Source organism: Camarhynchus parvulus, chromosome 8 (genome assembly GCF_901933205.1).
Source record: "Camarhynchus parvulus chromosome 8, STF_HiC, whole genome shotgun sequence".
Lineage (NCBI taxonomy): Eukaryota > Metazoa > Chordata > Aves > Passeriformes > Thraupidae > Camarhynchus > Camarhynchus parvulus.
The window spans coordinates 11,713,420-11,733,826 of NC_044578.1; the positions used below are offsets into that span (position 1 = coordinate 11,713,420).

The 20,407-nt window shown below is 39.0% G+C and overlaps 2 protein-coding genes across 5 annotated transcripts in view; one reads left to right on the forward strand and one right to left on the reverse strand.

Annotated features, from left to right (window-relative positions):
* The window catches only part of USP33 (ubiquitin specific peptidase 33), a 36,196-nt gene extending 28,520 nt beyond the window's left edge, over positions 1 to 7,676 (reverse strand). For all 3 annotated transcript variants that reach the window (XM_030953296.1, XM_030953295.1, XM_030953294.1), the window contains exons 1-3: positions 7,511 to 7,676; positions 1,961 to 2,099; positions 885 to 938 (exon numbers count right to left, since the gene is read on the reverse strand). In XM_030953296.1, coding sequence (XP_030809156.1) covers positions 885 to 938; positions 1,961 to 2,041 — 135 coding nt within the window. In that variant the 5' untranslated portion in view covers positions 2,042 to 2,099; positions 7,511 to 7,676. The remainder of the gene's footprint in view (positions 1 to 884; positions 939 to 1,960; positions 2,100 to 7,510) is intronic.
* Positions 7,677 to 7,897: 221 nt separating this feature from the next.
* MIGA1 (mitoguardin 1) overlaps positions 7,898 to 20,407 on the forward strand; it is a 34,922-nt gene continuing 22,412 nt past the window's right edge. The window contains exons 1-7 of one of the 2 annotated variants that reach the window (XM_030953755.1): positions 7,898 to 8,072; positions 8,877 to 9,046; positions 10,644 to 10,821; positions 11,812 to 11,948; positions 12,180 to 12,306; positions 12,728 to 12,864; positions 13,620 to 13,743. In XM_030953755.1, coding sequence (XP_030809615.1) covers positions 8,924 to 9,046; positions 10,644 to 10,821; positions 11,812 to 11,948; positions 12,180 to 12,306; positions 12,728 to 12,864; positions 13,620 to 13,743 — 826 coding nt within the window. In that variant the 5' untranslated portion in view covers positions 7,898 to 8,072; positions 8,877 to 8,923. The remainder of the gene's footprint in view (positions 8,073 to 8,876; positions 9,047 to 10,643; positions 10,822 to 11,811; positions 11,949 to 12,179; positions 12,307 to 12,727; positions 12,865 to 13,619; positions 13,744 to 20,407) is intronic. The other variant, XM_030953756.1, reaches the window with a different exon arrangement.

Genomic DNA, 20,407 nt, shown 5'->3' on the forward strand with positions numbered 1-20,407 from the left:
AGGACACAAATGAAGGGCATTTTAAAAAATGCTCATACATACACTTAAAGGGAGGCATTAGCCTAGAGATCCTTCTGACAGTGCTTAAAGTTGCCATTAAATGAAGTCAAGCCCACAGGGCAAAATTTCAATATCTGTAAACATCTGCAAAAAGTCCAAAGAACTCACAAGACATTTTAAAAACCAAGTTAACTATATACTTTCCAGTTGGGATCATACATTCGTCAGCAACATATTTGTATTTTCTTAAATACAGTGAAAATTACAGTTTTTTTGTAGATAGCAAGCAGAGGCAGGCAAAAGCAAATTTATGACAGATGTATATGCAGGGTAAAGACTGCATGAAATTTGTACGAAGTAAGGAGAATGTTTATACAAGATTATGCGAGTTTCAAAACAAGGAGTTTTTTCTGTTTTGCTTAAGAATAAAAGTCCGAGTATGCATTATTCTGTAAAATGTCTGCATTTACTACTAGATGTTATGACTACAACTCCTAAGAAAGGCTTATAAAAAGTAATTTAATTAATTCAGGAATAATATATTATTTTTTAGATCTACCAACCCAGGGAAAAGATTTTAAAAAATCTTCAAAACTTAACAGCTAAAAAGTATCATAACTCAAGTAAAAACACTAATATGCTATCTTCCTTCTTATAAAAAACCCTCATTTTAAGCATATTACTCTTAAATTACAAGAAGTTATCTACCTGATAGAAGGTAAATAATTTAAAAAATAAAGAACTACAGAAGAAATTTTGCTTTTAAATGATAAGTTAAACAAACTAACTTCAAGAACTTCATTACAGGTGTTTCTTTAAAAAAATCCTACCAACTTTATCTTTACTAGAAAATTACTCTACTGTGGAACAGCAGAACAACTTACCTCTAAGCATGCCCAAAGGTTGGGTCCTCTGACTTTACAGTCCTGACAAGTGCCCTGTTAAAGTTCAACACAAAAGCAAGTTTTATTTCACTTCCACCAGTAAACCACAACTTCAAGACAAAATGAGAAACAATACTGTAAAGCTTAGTATCAGATTAATAGCTTTAAGGCTTTAAAGTTAGCTTTTAAAAAGGGATATGTTGATAACCAATGTAGTTTTTGCTTCCCATAATCTCAAGATCAGCATATTTTCTGACTAAAATCTCAGATTTATCTTTTGAATTTTCAACTTAAACGAAAAATTGCTTTTCTAAGTAAGGCATAAATATCACCCTATCACATAATTATAATAATCCTCATAATTGGTCTTTCCTATAAATTTAACATAAAAAGAAATTCTAGCGATAGAACTTTTAGTAAATTAATATTGCTTCTTGCAGACACCACCTGCAAAGGTTTATAGAAACAAGATGCAACAGGAGGAAAATGCTGTACTCCTCAGTAGCAAATTCTGTTATAGAAATTAAGCACCATGGACAGAAAAGTTTTCACTTTTCATCACCTCCCAGCTACTTAAACTAGCTACAAGATCCTTCCTTTTTCCATTTATTAATACTAGTTTGAAACCAAGAGTTCAGGGAGGGGAGGCTTCTCAAACCGTGGCTTCTCCATCAAAAAGAGAACTGTTACCCAAGTAAACTCAAGCATAAATTTCTTTGTTGCAGTTTCTACTTGAAGTCAGTTGTGCTATATTACATTGACAATCTGAACAACTAAATGCTGCAATGGCAATGAAAATGAAGTTCAGCTTGGTGTTCTGCTAACTCTGACTAATAATTCCAATAAAACATCAATTGTGGCAAAGGTGCTCTTTAAGTGCTGAAAAATAGATTTTCAGCTTCATCAATCCCACAATTCTTCTCACACTTTATTTAAACCTTACTATTCCAGCAGTGGAGCTTTTACCCATGCTTTACACTTAAATGCACCTTATAACTAATAATGCACTAAAACGTGGACCTAAAGATCCTGACCAGTTAACAGTGATAGGAAGAAAGTGAATTGCTACAACTCACATGAGATTTCTGTATCAATTCCTCCTTTGTTATCTCACCAACTGATTCCAGGTGTGGACAATTGCTGCTGGGTGATGACATGGCTGAAGATGTATTTTCTGAGATGCTGTAGCTGCAATTTTCAACACCAGGGAATCACCTGTCAAGAGAAGTAAGAATGAGTAAAACCAAATTCCTTAGAATAGACAGCAATACTAGATATCTAATATGCAACATATACATAACTTTTAAAACAATGTGCCTCTTTAGACTTAGTATAAACAACTTTATAAAGAGATTCCAATAGCCCAAAACTATTGCTAACTTCTAAAATGAAATCCAATGACTTCTAAGTCATAAACTAAAAGAATTCTGAATGGAGCAGAGGTGATTTGGGTCATTTAACTTTCTGGACTCTGCCACGGCACCCAAATGACAGAAACATTAGTTTTCAAGCCAACCTAGAACTGACAGTGGCTTTGCCTGTATGCTCTGAAAAAGGATCTTTGCAACACTGCTGAAGCTGTGAAGGCTGAACTGCAGAAACACAAGACTCATGTATCACAGGATAGAGAAACTTTATCTTGGTTTTATTTATTTACAAAGACACATTCTAGATTCCGACATATTATATATCAAAAGGAGACAAACTTGTGACTCACACATAACACTAAACACCCAGCAACACTTTTATCTTGTTCTCTTTGCCCATCCAAGGTCTCTGGTGTAGACATAGAAACTTATCAGAAATAAAGAATGCTACATACAATCACTTTGTTATTATTATTTCAACAGTTGCATAGAAAACAACAGAAGGAAAATAAAAATACTAACTCTGTAATGTTCTTTTTATATAAATACTCCAGCTGACTCATTCAGACAGGGACTATCCAATAACTTTGTTTCAGTTTTGTCACTTAAGCAATTACTATTGATGCCTAAATCTCTCTAAAGGCCAAAAAAATTTAACTTGTTCTGCTCAGTATCTGTCCAAGGTAGTGCTCCTTTATCAAGACTTGCAACTAAACTTCAACTCAGTGATGTACCCTCCTTGATCTGTCTGCAGCCTCTGGCACTGTTATCAACACCTCTTTCCACTTTGCCTGTGTGCTTTGGCAGCTTTAGGTTTGCTCCTTCCACCTAAAGGACCAATCACTCATTTCAATATTAAGCACCCTGCAGCTTTGACCGAGTGGGGAAATCAAACCTTGCCTAAGGGGCATCTCAGACACACTCCCAGGTAAACTTTCAGCTTATCATGTCTGACTTACTTTTTCCTTCTGTTGCCTTGCAGTAAGATCCCGTCGAATCAAGAGCCACTTCAGCTCCCTTTGGTCATTTTTCTATATATGTGTGTGTATGTGTATAAATAGTCTGTTTTATTGCTATAAACATTGTTTCAGAGGTAATATTATTGAAGTATTACATATTATCTGTAATGGAATAATATGTGATACTTCATGTCGTATTACATGCATGTATGTATATACATGCATATATACACTTAAATACATTTTTATATATAAACAATTACAATTATAGTAACAATTATTATATATATAATTGTATATATAGACTCAGTATGAGTATATATGTTTCAGTCTTTTTTAATATCATGTTAACAGTTGCTCAATAAGGTATTCCAGAACTTATCTCACAAGACTGAAAATACTACAGTAAATTAATAATTTAGGATTTTTTTCTAGATGAGATCTGAATTCTCTTCCAGGACCACTGGCATGACATTTAAAATGCATTATTCTAAAACATAAGCTCCAGCTGGAGAAGCACTTCCTCAGTTCAGCAACTGACTATAATCTATATGCACAGTTACTGAAAGACACTTCAAATAAGGCAACAGTTTTTCAAGCCAAACCTCCTCAACTTCCATCATATTAGCAATTCCTCTTTGAACTGCAAGGCTCCCTTCCAGAACAGAAATGGCAACATGAATGCACTTTACATCTCCCACAGTGTGCAAGGTCTGTTAAAATGTTTAAAAAGGACAAGTGAGTTTCAAATAAAGCCCTGAGCACGTTAAATGCAGTGAGATGATTTCATACAAATGCTTTAAAAAGACTGATACAATGGATTAGTAAAGCTTTAGGCTTAATTTTTTTATGGCATAAGCTTTCTGAATGCATTATTACAAGTAATACAAGCAATGAATAGAGACTTCACCTCATGCTGCCAGATTTGTATTTAATTTGTATTTAACTTTTCATACACAAAACTCCACAAATCCAAACCTGAAGTCCTGAACAAACCTAAACCCAGGAGTTCTGCTCATGCCAATTTCTGTTTCTTGGTGCAATCTGCATCTCTCTTCTAACAATGATCAGAAAGGCCAAAGCTGTTCAAACTCATGTCCCTGTGGATGCGGTCCCTATTCCTGTCCATATGGAGAGCATCTCTTGTGGAAGTGTAGCTCATGTTACAAATTCTTCACATGTCACTATATGAACAAAGCTGAGTGGCCTTTCTTTCGTATTTTTTTAACAATTTCTTTACACACCTCCTTCCATCTTGCAGCACTGTGATAACTCTGCCATAACCTTGGTAGCTTAATACACATAGCTGCAGAAACACATTTTGTAGAATTTTATGTTAAAGTCTAAAACTGTAAAATTAATTCAAAACCCATGACTCATCCTTCACCTAAGTCCTAGCCAGCCCAGGGTAGCCCCTCCCTTGCTCAGTGACCTTCCTCCATTTCACCACTTCCTACTCCATGTGAAGAGATTGCTTTTCTTCCCCTGCAGCTCATTATCACATCTGCTTTTACACCAGCTTCTGCATTGCGTTGGCGTCATCCAAAAATTGTTTTTCTGCATTTTCAGTACTTGAAAAAAACCCCCCAAAATAATCCAGTAGGATTTGTAGTTTCCCTTGCACTCCAAGCATATCTCCATTTCATGATCCCAGTGAGATCACACAATCATAGCATGGTTTGGGCTGGAAGAAACCTTGGAGATCATCTGGTTCCAAACCCTCTACCACAGGCAGAGGTGCCACTCACTAGATCAGACTGCCCAGGGCCCCATCCAGGCTGGCCTCAGACACTTCCAGGGATAGAGAATCCACAGCTTCTCTGAACAACCTGTTCCAGTGCCTCACCACCCTCACAGAAAGAATTTCTTCCTAATATCTAACCTAAACCTGCCCTCTGAGTTCAAAGCCATTCCCCTTGTCCTATTACATTCCCCTTATCCTATCCTTGTCCTTGTTGAAAGTCCTGCTCCAAGTCTCTTGTGTAAGGTCTCCCTCTCTTCTCCTGGCTGAAGAGCCCCAGCTCTCTCAGCCTGTTTCCACACCAACTGCTCGTGATCACACTCATGCAATTTCATCAAATGCTTCCCACAGGTCTGGGAGAGAATTTCTCTCCCAGTCTATTGCCAGCTCTCTCCATTGTTTCCCCTCAGAGGTTGCAGTTCACCTATCTCAATGCTTCATACTAACCCATCCCATGAAGTGAACCAATTAATGCTCCAAAGTAGGACTCATCAACAGAATTTTGCTTTGAGCATGCCCAGACTCACACTTCAAAGAAAAAATTCTCTTCAAGTCCAGTCTTGGCGGGTTTTTTTGTGTTCCTGACTAGTCTTTTCATTCCCTAAGAAAAACAAATTTGAGCCATCAGAGAAATGTGGACCATAATTCAAAGCATCATGACCAGCAACCTGGTTATTATTCAGCAGAATTCCACAGCATCACAGACTTGTGTGGTGCCTACCATGGAAGGCCTATCACACCCACAGAAAACTCCCATCAAACACTACTGAATTCAACTGATCTCGAAAATTATCTTTGGTTCATGTAACGAACCCAGTATTTCCTAAAGAAACAAAACAGATTTTAAATTATTTCAAAAATTTTTGGATTAAAGATTTCATCTACTTAGCTACAGTAGTTAACACTTCAACAGATATTGAAAAAAACAATTGTATGTTTTATGTATTCCACTGATATTCTAAATATGGAGCTGTTTTAACAGATCATTTTACAGAGTTCAGTAAGGGAATGCTGATGGAAGATTTTAAGAATAAAAGGATTATTCTGAAGACATCAATTACATGAAGGAGCAATTGTGTCTTCATTACAGGCTTTTATTATTTTGTCAGTACAGCTCTGAATAACAGCATCTCAAACCAGTAATCTGTAAGCTCAGGCTTCTTCGTTGCACTCACAGTTATTTTACCAGTGATGCACTGGAACAATTTCATTTAACATTTATTTATATTTTATAGCAACAAAGCAAGAGTGACACAGAGTGCAACTTTGTACCTGAACACTTAATTACTCAGAATACTAAGGAGGTCTGGAAGTTCAGTAATTACTTACGACAATAATATTTTTCACACGTCAGAAAAAACCCACCAGCATTCACTCAAAGCTATAAAAGCCCACTGAAGTGATAGCCTCAGGCATATACCAATTGTTAAGATACATTTTTTATCACTTTTTTAAAAATCAGTATTGTTTTAATGAGACTTTACAGAAATTCCTTCAATTACTTTTGTACATGAATGACATTTTTACCAAACTTAAAATGAGTCTTTTTAGTGTGTCAAATTAAGGTTCATATTTCCTATTTCTTGATCTAGGTTCCTTTACATTCCATCAATCAATAGGTAGTTTTGAATTTTATCTCCCATCCCTCTGTATTTTTATCTTTTTTTAACCTATCAACAAGAAACAAGTGCAGCCCATTTCTTGAAAAAAAGACACCACCAATTCCAGCTCTGGTAGAGAACCTACTTTATACCTATTTAGCATAAAACCTGGTATTTTCTCACTAAATGACAAAAGTGTGCTCATTAACCTTTCTCCTCAGGCACCAAGAGCTACCCACTCAAGCAAGACACAAATTGATAAGTCACTTCCATTACATTCCTTTTCTGCCCTTAAGTACTGTTCCCACAGAGAAAAGACAGTTAAAAATATTCTGGAGTTGAGGGTATATCCTCTTACAAGGTTAGACAGTTTTCATTTTATATTAGCTTTCAGGGCATACAGGCCACTCTTTTCGTTTCTTTCTTCCACCACGCTAAATGCTAACTATGAAACCCATTAGCTAACCTCTACATCTCTAAGAGGATTTTCCTAACTCGGGCTTTGCCTAAGCGCAGAAGCCTGCAGTGATTTTCCACTAGGTGATACCCCGGACTCTTCCCGCAGGCTGTTCCAGCCCTCATACCGACGATCCATCCGCACGGGTAACTCGGGGAGCGAACAGGGCCATTTATCGGTGAATTACCGGCTTTAGGGACTGCGCGGTGCCCACGGCGCCGCTGCCGCACAGCCGCAACTCCAGCAGGGACCTGCGGAGCTCTGTGGCCGCTGCCAGCCGGGGGCAGAACGGTCCGGCCCCACACGGCCCCGCTGCCCCTGGCCGGGCACCGCCGACCTCCGGTCCCCGCCCAGCCCTGCGGGACCGCGGCGCTCCGGCCGCCATGGCCGCACCAACGCGCCTCGGGCTGTGGGACCCGCCAGACACACGGCTCGCCGCGCTGCAGGCCCCCGGCAGACCGAACCCTCCGCCGCTGCTCAAGCGGGCCCTTCCTCACTTACCGGAGCAGCCGGGAGGATGCGCCGCGCACGGATCCCGGAGCTCAGCCGGGCCGCGACCAGCCTCGCGTCTCGCCCTTGCCTGCGGGGACAGCGGCGCTGCAGCGGGGCTGCCGTGGCGGAGCTGGGCGCGCCCAGGCCGCGGCTCCGCCGGTGCCGCCCCGCACACGCGCGGGCGGGCGGGCGCGGCTGCCGCGACGCCGCCGCGGACGCGCCCCGCACAAAGATGGCCGCGCCGAGAGCCTCAGCCGCTCATATGAGCGCTGCCCCGCACAAAGATGGCCGCGCCGAGAGCCTCAGCCGCTCATGTGAGCGCTGCCCCGCACAAAGATGGCCGCGCCGGGCGCGCACCCCGCCCCCGCCCGGCCGCCCGTAGCGGGAGCTGCCCTCAGCAAAGATGGCGGGCGCGGGGTCCTGACGCCGCAGGTTTCCCTCACGTGGTAGCGGCTCCTCCCGGCCAACAGCGGCCGCTTCTCCATCTGCCGGAAGCGGATCCCGCCGGTCTCCGGGCAGCGCCGGGGCCGGAGCGGAGGGAGCTGCCCGTGCCCCGGTGCTCGGCGGGCAGGTAGGTGACAACTGAGTGCGGCAGCTGTAGCTGGCCCGGGCACGGGGAGAGGCGCGCCCGCTTTGACCCGGGCGGCTGCGGGGAGGGGGCTGAGGAGCGCGCAGGGCACCCGGTTCTGCCCGCCCGGTTCTGCCCGCTGCCTGCCCGGGATGCCGGGGCTGCCCGGGCTGAAGAGGGCTCGGGCGGGCTGGGCGGAGGTGGCTTCTGCCCCGCGGCCTCCCGCCGTGCCGCGGTTGCGGTGGCTTCGCCTTGTGTTCAGCATCAGGGAGTGAGAGAGGTGTGCCTGCGTCGGGGAGATTACGTCAGGCTGTAGTGGTTGTGTCTCGTGGTGTGTCTGCAATTAAACGAGGCGCTGAACGAGATAAACTTTTTCTAGCTGCTCACAAATCTTTTAATTCTTTCAGGCGGCAGATATGTTCTACCAACAGTCGTGTTTTCAGAGGCAGGGTTGTTGCCGTGCGTGGCTTAGAGGCTGTAGTACGGGAGCGGTCGGTAATGAAAGCAGAGCGAGCCCTCCTTAGTGCTGGGCGTTGTGCAGCTGCACATCTGCACACAGCAGCTGGACAAACGGGGCCTAAGCTGAACTCGCAAATTTGCTGTCACCACATTAAGTCTTGCCTCTAGTCAAAAGCATCAATCAAGCAAGTCATGTACCTGTGATTGAAGAGATTTGAGCTTGCTTGTAGAAAAAAAATGTCCTGGGCTTCTGTTGCATAAGTTATGCATCCTTCTTTTTGGAAGGATGCATCCTTCCATAGTTATGTATCCTTTACATCTTCAGAGTATGTATCCTTCTTTCGCCAGAATATTCCAGAGACCATCCGTGATTGTTTTCAAGATAGTTTCGCTTAATGAGGTATGGGAGAGAAGGAGCCATGTCAGAAGAAGCTGTTACTGAGACACGATTTTCTCTGAAGACAGTAGCTTTACGGGTGTTTCATCTTCCCCTTTCCTGGTATTATTCTCTTAACCAGGTAATAAATACATTATCTAAATTTTGTTACTTTTGTTATACATTTAGATGTTTATTGCAGTGTTGTATGTGCTCTTGTGACTGTGAATCAAATTTGTACAGAATACATTGGGGTTTCGTTTGTTTATAACACTGCACTAAAATAAGTGTGTCTTTTTGTCTTTTTCTGCTACTAAATGCTTAGTACATCATCGTACATCTGCTTTGCCTGCACTGTCTGTATATCTCCATTTTGTAACAGTGCAGTGATTCTCAAGATATCAAAATTCTCAAATTGCCTTTTTTTTTCTTATAGATTTTTTTGGTATTTACAAGCTAAACATAACTGTCATTAAACTTTGAATAATAGTATTGAGTTCTGCTTTTCAAACTAAGTCTTTAATATGACTGTATTGAATCACACTTATAAGCAAAAGCTATGGGATAATTCACAGTTCCCTATAAGTACTTTTCTTTTACTGCATTTAAAACCAGGATAAGATATTCTCAGTCTTAGCTGCATATGCTCATTTTCACTTTTTTTCTATATATTAAATATTTCAAAACTCTTGCTGCAAAATCACTCTTTTCTTTTTCATGTGGCAGCATACTCATGTCCTTTTAAAATGCCACATGCGACTCCCTTATCTGCAACTATTAACATTCCTCTTTTTAGAGGTTTTCATTTCAGTGTTAATCAATTTATGATCATGTTTGTAGGCACACACAAATTTAGAAAAATCCTTTTGTGGTTCTTTGAAACTGCAATGTTTTAACATTGAATTTTGTGATCTTAGAGGTTTTAATCTCGGGTTGTTAACTCTCTTCAGTGAAAATTTTGTAAATTTTGTAAGTTTTGTGTTGGTGCTGTGTTCCAGGCATTTCCTTTTCTCCATGGAGTACAGGGGTTGTTGTAGACCTCAGTCAAGGCATGGTACCTGGAAGGGCAGGGTTCTCAACCAGTCAAAGGTGCTTGACTTGTTGAATGTAAACTCAGTGCAGAGAGAAGCTTTCAGTGTTTCTTCAGATTGCACAGTGGTGATAGTCCTGCAACTGCACAGCAGCCAGGAGTGCCAGAGTGCTCTGTGTGCTCTCTCTGGTATGAGGAATCGTGTTACACAAACACCATATGAGGCCCAAGCACTGTGGATCTGGTTTTCTCCCAGCATTCTGTTCCTCAAGCAGCATAAGTTTCCAGAAGATTTTGTGAATGTGAACTGTGATTTCCAATTAAATGGCACTTTCCTTGTTATTTTGCATGTTACAAATATTGTTAATGGCTTTTGATACAAGAGAAGTGTGTTTAAATACATGTTCTATTCAAATTGAAACACCACATGAATGTTGGCATTAGGATCTTCCACTCTTTCACAGTGCAAGAAGCAGTGTATTTGGGAAAAGTGAGTTCCTTTCTCAGTATTTTTTGCTGTTAGAGATTTACTTGAAGCCCTGTGTTCTCCTGGCATTAAGAAGAAATTTTAAAAGCCTAAATCTTTGTTTTTAAGTCATTTACTTAGATCCCCATAGTCTGTGGGTTTGCAATATACCTTATAGTTCTTGGTGCTGCACTCTGCCTCTCAGTATGTATATGTGCAATTAAATCACACTTTTATTTTCAGATAAAGCTTTCCCCAGGGTTAAAGAAACTTTTCACAGTAACAGCAGTGAGTGCAATATCTGTGATTTTTCTGGCCCATCACTTTAAAAGAAGACGTGGAAAGAAAAACAAGAAAGTGCCACCATGGGAGCCAGCTCATCTCGTATTAGAGTGTACCAAAGCAGCTGCTTCAGAAAAAGGTAGGTCATGGAACCCCCAAGTTGGGTTTTTTTTTTCCGTTGTTTTCTTGGAAAGAAAGTTGTGTGAGGGGATGGGTATGCATAACTGTAGTAGTAAATCAAACTATTTTCCTTTGATCATGGAGTAGTTTGGATTGGAAAGGACCTTTTAAAGTTCATCCAGTCCAACCCCTGCACTGAGCAGGGATATCTTCAGTTGGACCAGGTTGATCATAGCCCCATTCAACCTGGCCTTAAGAGTTTCCAGGGATGGGGCATCCATGGCTTCTCTGGGCAATCCATTCTGGTGTTTTAGCACTCTCATTGGAAAAACTTTCTTCCTTGTTATCCAATGTAAATCAGCCCTCTTTTAGTTTTTAAACCATAACCCCTTATCCTATTGCAGCAGACCCTGCTGAAAAGTCTGTTCCCATCTTTCTTATAGGCTCCTTTCAAGTACTGAGAGGCTGCAGTAAGGTCTCCCTGGAGCCTTCTCCAGGCTGAATAACCTCAACTTTTAGCATTTGCTCAGAGGGGAGGTGCTCCATCCCACTAATTGTCTCCATAGGATGGAACACCTGAGTAGGTTCAAGGTTTTAGACTTTAAATTTTGAATTTGTCAAATTAGAAACAAAATTACAGTATCTTTCTTATAAAGAAGCTGGGCTTCTTGTCGAAGGTGAAGTTTTAATCATGAACCAGGATTAAAATTCTATTTATCAATAGTGTATTAACAATGGGTTTTGCCATTCTTGCGTATGTATCTCAATATGGAGAAATTCAGATCTGATTTTTTATAGAATAGGCAAATAATTAAGCTAAAATGCATAGTTATTGTTATAGACAGTGAATTCTAATGTGTAGTTTCTCAAGTAGAACTGTAAATAAAAGAATAATTGTTGTTTGCTTCTAAACTGGATTTTATTGAAAAGAGTAAATGCAATTCTTGATAGATTTGCACAAGAAGCAATATGGAGTTTGCAAGAGCTTTAAAACAAATGTGTCTCTTAGGTTCTAGTTGTTCCAGTAGTCGACAAAACTTGACTCTTTCTCTGAGCTCTGCCAAGGAAAAAGGATCTCAGTCCTGTATCTATGCAAATGGAGGACTTTTCAGTAAATACTCTGGTTCAGTTCAAAGCCTGGCCTCGGTAAGTAAAAATGTTTTAAGGCTCTTGAATGTCTGTTAAATTGTATTGGGTATGCATCTAAAGGCTTCACTGAGCTGAAGGAAGCTTTCTGAATGAACTGCACAGGAGCTAGAGATGCTGAGAAACCACTGTCCTTACCACAGAGTAAAAGCAGTTTCTAGGCAGATGGCTTGGATGTAATGTACTCTGGCAGGAATGTGGTTTTAAGGATACTCTCTTTTGTTTTCCAAGGTTCAGAGTGCCACCTCTTGTCACAGTTGTGCTTGTGCCAATTCTAATTCCTGGGATAAAGCAGATGAAGATGACCTTAAACTTGTCAATATTCCAGTGACTACACCTGAAAATTTGTATTTGATGGGTAAGTTGTAATAAGAATACTCACCATCTGCTTACAATGAATGTAAATTATTTCTTGGCTTTATGGCAAAGTGACACAAAATAGTACTGTGTTCTTTCTCAGTGTCCTGTTGGCAAGGGTCTGAGAACATTTCCATAAAATAATGAAATCATACTTGATCTAAAGTTAGTTTTCTAGAACACTTTTTCCTCTACTGTTTGCAGTAGTAGTCCTTAAAATCAAGCCCTGACACATGGGGAAAACGATCACATTTCTTTTACACAAAAAGAAGTTAAATGTGTACTGGGTATATACTGAGAGAGGCTGGGAAGTGATGTTGTTTCAGCTTACATCTCTGTGATAATTATGCTTACTTTAGCTACATATTTTCCTGTGTCTCTAAAACATAAGTGCAGCTGAAGCTGTTCCTGCTCTGCCCTAGGTATGGAGCTGTTTGAGGAGGCACTGAGGCGCTGGGAGCAGGCCCTGACTTTTCGTAACAGGCAAGTTGAGGATGAAGCAATCTGTGGTTCCATTAAGCTGGGAGCAGGAGATGCAATTGCAGAAGAAAGTGTAGAAGTGAGTACATCCCATCTGTAATCTACTGATGCTGCCCTGACAATTTGTTCTGTGTTGTTACCTGAATCTTTGCAAATTCAATTGCCAAACTTGACAATTGATTCAATTTCCAGTTTAGTGGTATTGTATTTAAAGGAGATCTGAGTTCATTTCTTCTGACTTTTTTGATTGGTTATTTGGAGGAGGGCATGGGAAGAGAACCAGCATTATTTATCTTTTGGCAATTGCTGATGCATCAGTGTTTGCTTCTGGACAGTATTATTGATCTATCAAGCAGACAACTTCCCTGCCCATAATCCCTTGGGTCCTGTCTTTCTTTTATGATTATGTGAGAGGGTATCTGCTTGCCAAAGATAAATGTCTCAGGGAAAAATAATCAATTTGTGCATATTCACAAACAATGTGCTTAAACTTTATTTTTTTTCCTCCTTTCTTATAAACGAAATGCTAAAAAATATTTTGAAATAAACAGATGTGTTACTTTCATTATTTCTAGTGCAGCAAATATCATAGATAATTTAAAATTATTTTTAATTTTAGATTTATTTTATTACTCTAAATAAACTATGTGTGTGTTCTGAAAAGTATATATATTGTGGATGTTGAAGTTTTCATCTGACAGTGTCCCTGTGTGTTTTCTAGGAAATTAATGTGTCACGGTTTGTTCTGTGAAGGCTTAATATCCTTGGATTTTACAAAGGAATCTTCCAGGCTGAAAGCAAATAGAAAAGCTGCTAATGTCTGTCTTCTTGCAGGATATCATTAGTGCTGAATTCATTCATAAGCTTGAATCTCTTCTTCAAAGAGCTTATCGTCTTCAGGAAGAGTTTGAAGCCACCCTTGGGGTCTCTGATCCTGCTGCTCTAGCTAATGATATTGGTGAGTACTGCTACTTTACATCTTTTTTGCTTGTAATTATGGCTCTTGAGGGGAGGACTGAAATATCCACTGAGCAAAATTATATTTATCAGTAAATCAACAACAACAAAAAAACCCATTTTTTATATTATTACGTTGTGTTTGATTAAGTGGTTCTATTTTAGATAACAATGAATTGAAAGGAAATTGTTTTCTTTGTAACTTGTCGGTATTTAAACATTTATACAGCAAGAATATATGACCCTTTTTATAGCATGGGTGTTCAGAGGTTTTATGCATATTCTGAACTATGAAACTTGATATGCTTTTGTCATAATTTTTTTGCCAAAACTGAAAATTAAACTAGAAAGACTTAATCTGAAGCGGATGTCCATTAGCAAAGGTCTTAACTCTGCTGAGTGAAATATATCAGTTCTGAGTGACTAAGCTCTTAAAACAGCAAATATAATGAGTAGCTGCCTGACATGCTGATTAACTACAGATAGTTTGATTATTTTTATTGAAAGAATTGGGTATTAAAGATGGATGCTGTTGTACCCTTTCATAATTCAAGATGAAGTATCTGTTCTCAAACGAATGTGGAGTTGAAAGGCAGAGCACGTTCTGGCTCAGTCTGGCAGGAGCTGTGTTGCCTGGCAGGAGGTGGCAGTGCTGTGCTGTGCTGTCCTCTCTTGGCCCTCCTCTCCTGCATCGGCCAAACACAGCCTTGACAAGGGGGGAATTACACTGGGGTCAGAGCTGGCTTTCTGACTCATCTGCATACACCTGTAAATGTAGCCCTTAAAGCAAAAAAGCATTTGAATGTTTCATTTTGGTATCTGAAACCATCAGTCAAGTTGCATTGTATATCCATTATAATTAGAATTTAATTTGTGATTTCTGTCTTCAGGCCAAATTAATAAAATGTACTCAAAGGACTTCATGTGAATGCTCAACGTGTTTAGTTATTGTTTTGTTTGATTACCCTGGGAGTATTTACAATGAATATTTCATTTTTCAGATGTGATAACTAAATTCTTGTTTACCAAGAATGAGAATTTGATTCCTTTCAAACCTTCTTTATAGAAGTAGTTTGTGATCTCTTGAGTTACTAAATTATTTGAATTTTATTTGTGCTGGTCCAGATGGGTGAGGAAAAAAGTAATAAACTGGTTTAGTGAATACTGTTTTCTGTGTTTAGGATTTGGAGCTTTGCATCATTATCTTTCTGGAATTTTTGACTTGAACAGCAAGTATATTAAAGGATGCTTCACTTTTTCAGAATGTTTTAATAAAAAATCAGAAGGACAATCTCCTGTGAAGCACTTGTGATGCCTTGAAGGGTTCAAGAGTCACAAGAATAAGCAAGTCCAAGAAAATTATGAAATCTCAGTGGTCAAAAGAAATAAAGATAGTACAGCCTTCTTTGCACTACTAAGAATAAGAATAATACCCTGCTGCAAAATACAAACTATGGTTCTGAACAGAAACAGAATTGGAGGGTCCTGTGCTATGTAGGAATGCCTATAATTTGTGGCAAAAGAGAGCTGTTTTTCTGGATGATTTATACCTAAAACTTCTTAAAGATAAAGAAAGCATCCTAATCTACCGTTTACTATTCACTTATCTTGGAAAAAGGGAATGGGAGTTGTTGGTTTGTTTAAGATTTTGAGATAAATGGGCATTTCCTAATCATTTGGAACAATCTCCAGCATGTCATACCTGTAAAACAAGAGTTGCTAATTTGCGGTTCTGTTACCACAGCCAAAATAATACAGTATTTAATTAGTGCCAGTTGATACAATTTCAAAGCAGGTAAGTTTTCTTGGACTGTGGGTTTTTGAGAGATCTGCAGTTTGGTGAATTGGTATAGCATAAATTAGGTGATAATATTTAGCTCGCTGACGTGAACATTTATTTATATTTCTGCCTGCTGTTAAAAGAAAGATTTACCTTTTAAGGAAGATATTTAGTCAAATGCTGTAATTTTATCAACCATATAATTGATTATAAAATCATTGTAGAGCTGGAAGTTGATAAAAATTTATAATTTAGGGCATTTGAAGTAGTGAATTAACAAAAAGCAAAGGTTACTAATAAAGATCTGAATAATCTCTTCAAATAGTAACAAACTACATTTGTACTACTAATCCTGGCAGGTATGAATTGTACATATAAGTGAGAGATTTTAAAAGAAAAATCATGAAGAACCACTTTAGGAAAGTTACATAATCAGTGTAAGCTCTTGGCACATTGCTGCAGAAAAAAAACTTCTAACCTTTGGCTGTGTGCAAGGAACAGCAGCAGGATAGAGGCAGAGATGCAGTCTTGGGTTGGTGTGGTTTTAGAATACTCTGTCCAGTTCTCTTGGTAATATTTCAGAAGATTGGAGATTCTAGACAGCTCAAAACAAGCCATAAAATTTTTCCATGTTTTGAAAAAAATAAGCTAATCTGTGGTTCATGTTGGGCATGTCAGCTCCTTACTGAAGAAAACACTGAGAGGTGACTGACTTGTTCTGAATAGCTGCTTACACATGGAAAAGGTATGTGGTGCTGGGGGACTTGTAGACCTTGTTGTCAGAGTCATAACTAGATCAAATTTCTTGTTGTTCAAGTGAAACAAGTGAAGTTCTAAAGTAAGCTATCCTCAACACACTAAACACACTTCAGAGGCAAGATTTTTTTTTAGTACTCTTTTGAGGGATGTTTCATTCTTTGAGAGGAAGATTAAATGGTCAGTGTGGTCTTTCTGGCATTTAACTATTTCCCCTTGCTACTATTTTTCCTTCTTCTGTGAGCTTTGGAGTGAATAAGATAAAGCCTTTGTCTTTAATAAATTCATAATTGCCCCATCCATGGAAGTGCTCAAGGTCAGGCTGGACAGGGCTTTGAGCCACTTGATCTAGTGTTGGCAGGGTTGGAGCTAGATGGTCTTTAATGGCCCTTCCAATCCAAACCATTCTGTGATGACACAGCTCATTAAAAACATTTATAACCAGCTCATGTGCTTCAGGGTTTCAACTGTTCACCAGCTACAATAATCAGAGGATGTTTAGCTCTGTTTTTTTTCTCTTATACATAGGAAAGATAGATATGGTTTGTGGATTTTTCTTCTGTTTCCTCTACCTGAAGTGCTTGTGACCAGCCACAGCTGGAGTTGAGGCTCTGACAGTTAGACAGATGCTATCAAGTGCTACATAAATGCCTGACAGGCACTTCTTGTTCTTATAAGAATGGAAGATGCTTATAATTTGATTTATAAGGAACTCCAAATTTGTTCAGAAGGAAATTTAGAGAGGTGAAAATTTTTAGCAATTTCTCAATTTTGGCTTTCTCTGTAAATTCTTCTATCAAACTTCTGGAGCTCCTGAAACTGCTCTCCTGCTATTTATCTACTGTTCAGAGATGCTGCTCCTTCCCAAAACCTTTAAATGTTACTCTTCCCAACATATCCCTCTACCAAATCAAATTTAGATCTTAGTGCTGCCATTGATAAATCATACCACAGACTTGCTTTTCACTTTGTGATCCCACTTGCTATTTTAAGTTGGTTGTGCATGAGAAACAGTTTGCCAAGGAGCAGCCTTCTGGAGGAGGCTGTGGTGATGTGTCACAAGGGAGAGTCAGGAATGAGTTACCTGGGGGCCTGTTGGAATACAAGAGCTCATCACTGCAGCCACTGTCTGTCTTCATGTGCTGTGCCTGAAGTGCCTCTCTTCTGCCTGCTAGGACAGCTACTTCTGATATTTCTAAATATTCAGCTTTCAGCAGTGCAGAAGACAGAGGTAGAAATAAATATGTTTTCTCCCCGTGAGTAGAATACTATTAAGAGTAATAATAATAAAAATAATTGCAAATAATAATTCTCAACTTGGTAAGCTGTTGTTGAGTTATAAATTATTAATACCTCCCTGGAAAAGACTTGCATTTTAAATAGATGAAATAATGGAATGCCATTGTGTTCACTGTTGTTGCATTCTCCACCAGACTTTCAGTATTATCATATAAATCAGGAAGCTAAAATAGGATTTCTGTAGAAAAAGTACTTCTGGACATGAAAATAAATAAATATGTAGGGCTAAACTGTGGTTGTTTTTATGCTGTGCCTCTTTGAGTACTGTGAACCAGCATGGAAAGCCTACAAACAGTCTGTCCTGGGGCAGCCATGAGGCTGCACTCCGTCAAAAAGGAGGCACTTGGCACAAAACTGTGAAACAAAATATTCATCCTGTTATTTCTGACTGATGAATGTAAAGGTGTGTAGAGGGTTAAAAGCTTCCAGGACTTTCAGTAGTCTGCCCTTGAAGAAGGCTCTCTGCATTTTTTTTTCCTATTTAGATCTTTCCTAGCAGACTGAAATGTTAGTCGAGTTAACTTGGGAGGAATGCAAAGAGTTGGGAGAGAAACAATAGCTTTATTTACAAGCAGAATTTCAGGTCAGAGGGGAAAATTCTCAAATTGTTCCTTGTCAGTGCTAAATTCCTAATACTTCATATTATTATTTTAATTTCTACTGTAAAAAGGAATGCAGGCATTCAAACTGATGGGGACTTGTGTACACTGGCCCTTAAACTTTTTGCCAATATTAAAATGTTTTAGTGTTAATACATTTTTATTTTTATAATGCTTACTTTTTATTGTGTATCAGTTACACAGCTTAAAACAAATTAGGTGTTTGAGCTACCACAGTAAAATCTGTCACGAAGGTCTGTGCTGTTGGATGATTTTGTTGAAAGGTTTGTCTGTTTCTTTTTTTAATTTTCTTCTCACAGTCAAAGATATGCCTGGCATTTTGGAGAGAATAAGTGCAGCCTTTAACCTAGTCTCAAAACTGTTTGGAGAACTGATTTTCATATTAGGAACCTTTTCTTCAGCAGCTCTTAAAACCAACAAAAATCTTTGCATAATCACTGAAGCTGTTGAAAACTCATTTTTATATAATTTATTAACACAGACTTCTGTAATGTCTTCCTATCCATGGATTAATATCTACAGCCTGTATTTTCTTCCTTCCTCTAAATGTTATTGGAAAAAAAAATATTTTGAGTGTAGTTTATTTGCCTATATACAGTAAATGTTTCTAGCTATAATTCCTAATCTGCAATGAGGAGCAGTTTGTAATACTTCACTTAGGTGAGCTCTGGTATTACATACTGTAAAATAACTTAAAGTCATGTAACTTTTTATGTTAGCTTGGAAACTTTTGCTTGGTTTGTTCCTTCAAGATAAATTTACATTAAATAATTTTTTAATTTCTTGGAGAAGGCCTAACCATTTTTCTAGTGGCTCGAACAGGATTGAAATCAAAACAAAGAAAACAGCTTTTTCTCTAAATGTGAAAATGTATTCATCCCAACTAATGAATGAAAAGGAAAGAAAACAATGTTTCTAAGTCTGAGGAAAAGCCCACAGAAGTTATTCCAATCTATTTCTAAAAAAAAATGCATATTTTGAACATAATTTTTAGCTATTGCCGTTTGTTGAAGTTCAATAACTGCTAAAACATGAGGTCTCTCATATTGCAACTTACTGCTGCAACTCCTTATTTCTGACACCCAAGAGATAGTCAAAGTGCAGATGTTTGAATTGGATTGTATGTGTTCCCTAATCAGTAATATTTAAATCTTCCCTTTAAAGGCATTTTGTCCAATATTAATAACACTTCCTTTCTAAATGGCTGTCCATAAAATTCCTTATTGCTTATCACAAAGCACCGAGGTACAGTGCTTGAGCAGAGTAAGATTGGTCATTAGAAGTTCAATCTAATACGGAAGCAAAAATATTTTTGTCTATAAAAATACTATAATGCTTGGCTTTCTCAGTGATACTCTGAGTTTTGGCAAAACTCTACTAAAAATGCAAAGTAGCTTTGCGTAGACATGCAGTGAAGTTACTGCTGCTGGAAAATATTGCTATTCGTAATATGTATCTTTTTGTAGCTATTTGCTAACATGGAGTGTATTTTTATGTTAATCCTAGAAGCTGAAATCTTTTCAACAGTGGCTCAAGAATTTCTATTTTACTCTTCACTGACCCAGCAATGGAGAAGTCAAGGTCATTTACTATGGCCAGTTAGCTTGGAGGTTTTTCCAAAAGCACTTCCAGTAAGATGAGAAAGAATGTTTCTGGTTTTTGAGGACTCTCATTACTGTTTGCCCAACAGCTTTGCCATTAGATCCAGCAGTGCAGGCTATTTATACACCTCATTGCTTTCCCTTAAATGGCATCCCCGAGCCCTGTCTTCTTTCTGTCCACACCAAAACTCCTGTCTGAGCCCTTGTCTCTCTCACTTCTTGACTCCTGCCATGTTTTGTCTTGCCTTGTCCATTTAAAACTTGCTGGTCTGACATGGACTTAACTGTTGTTTATAAAAATCACCTTTGCTCATTTTTCTGACCAGATTATTCCTCTCTTAAGAGGTCTCTCTTCCCTTGGGAACTTGTCTTCAAATGAAATACAAGCTGGTCCTCCTTTTAGCTCTAAAAGCTGCTTATAATGGAGCCACAATCCACCAATGATTTTATTTCCCAGACTTTGTTCAGTTAGCTGTTCTTGTGCATCCTTGCTCAGGCCTCCTAACACAAAGTGCATCTCAACTAATTCTTCTTGTTCTTTACAATATGTGGGCAGCTGCAATTGTCTCTTTCCCAGTTTAAAAAAAAATGTTTTAAAAGTACATATTT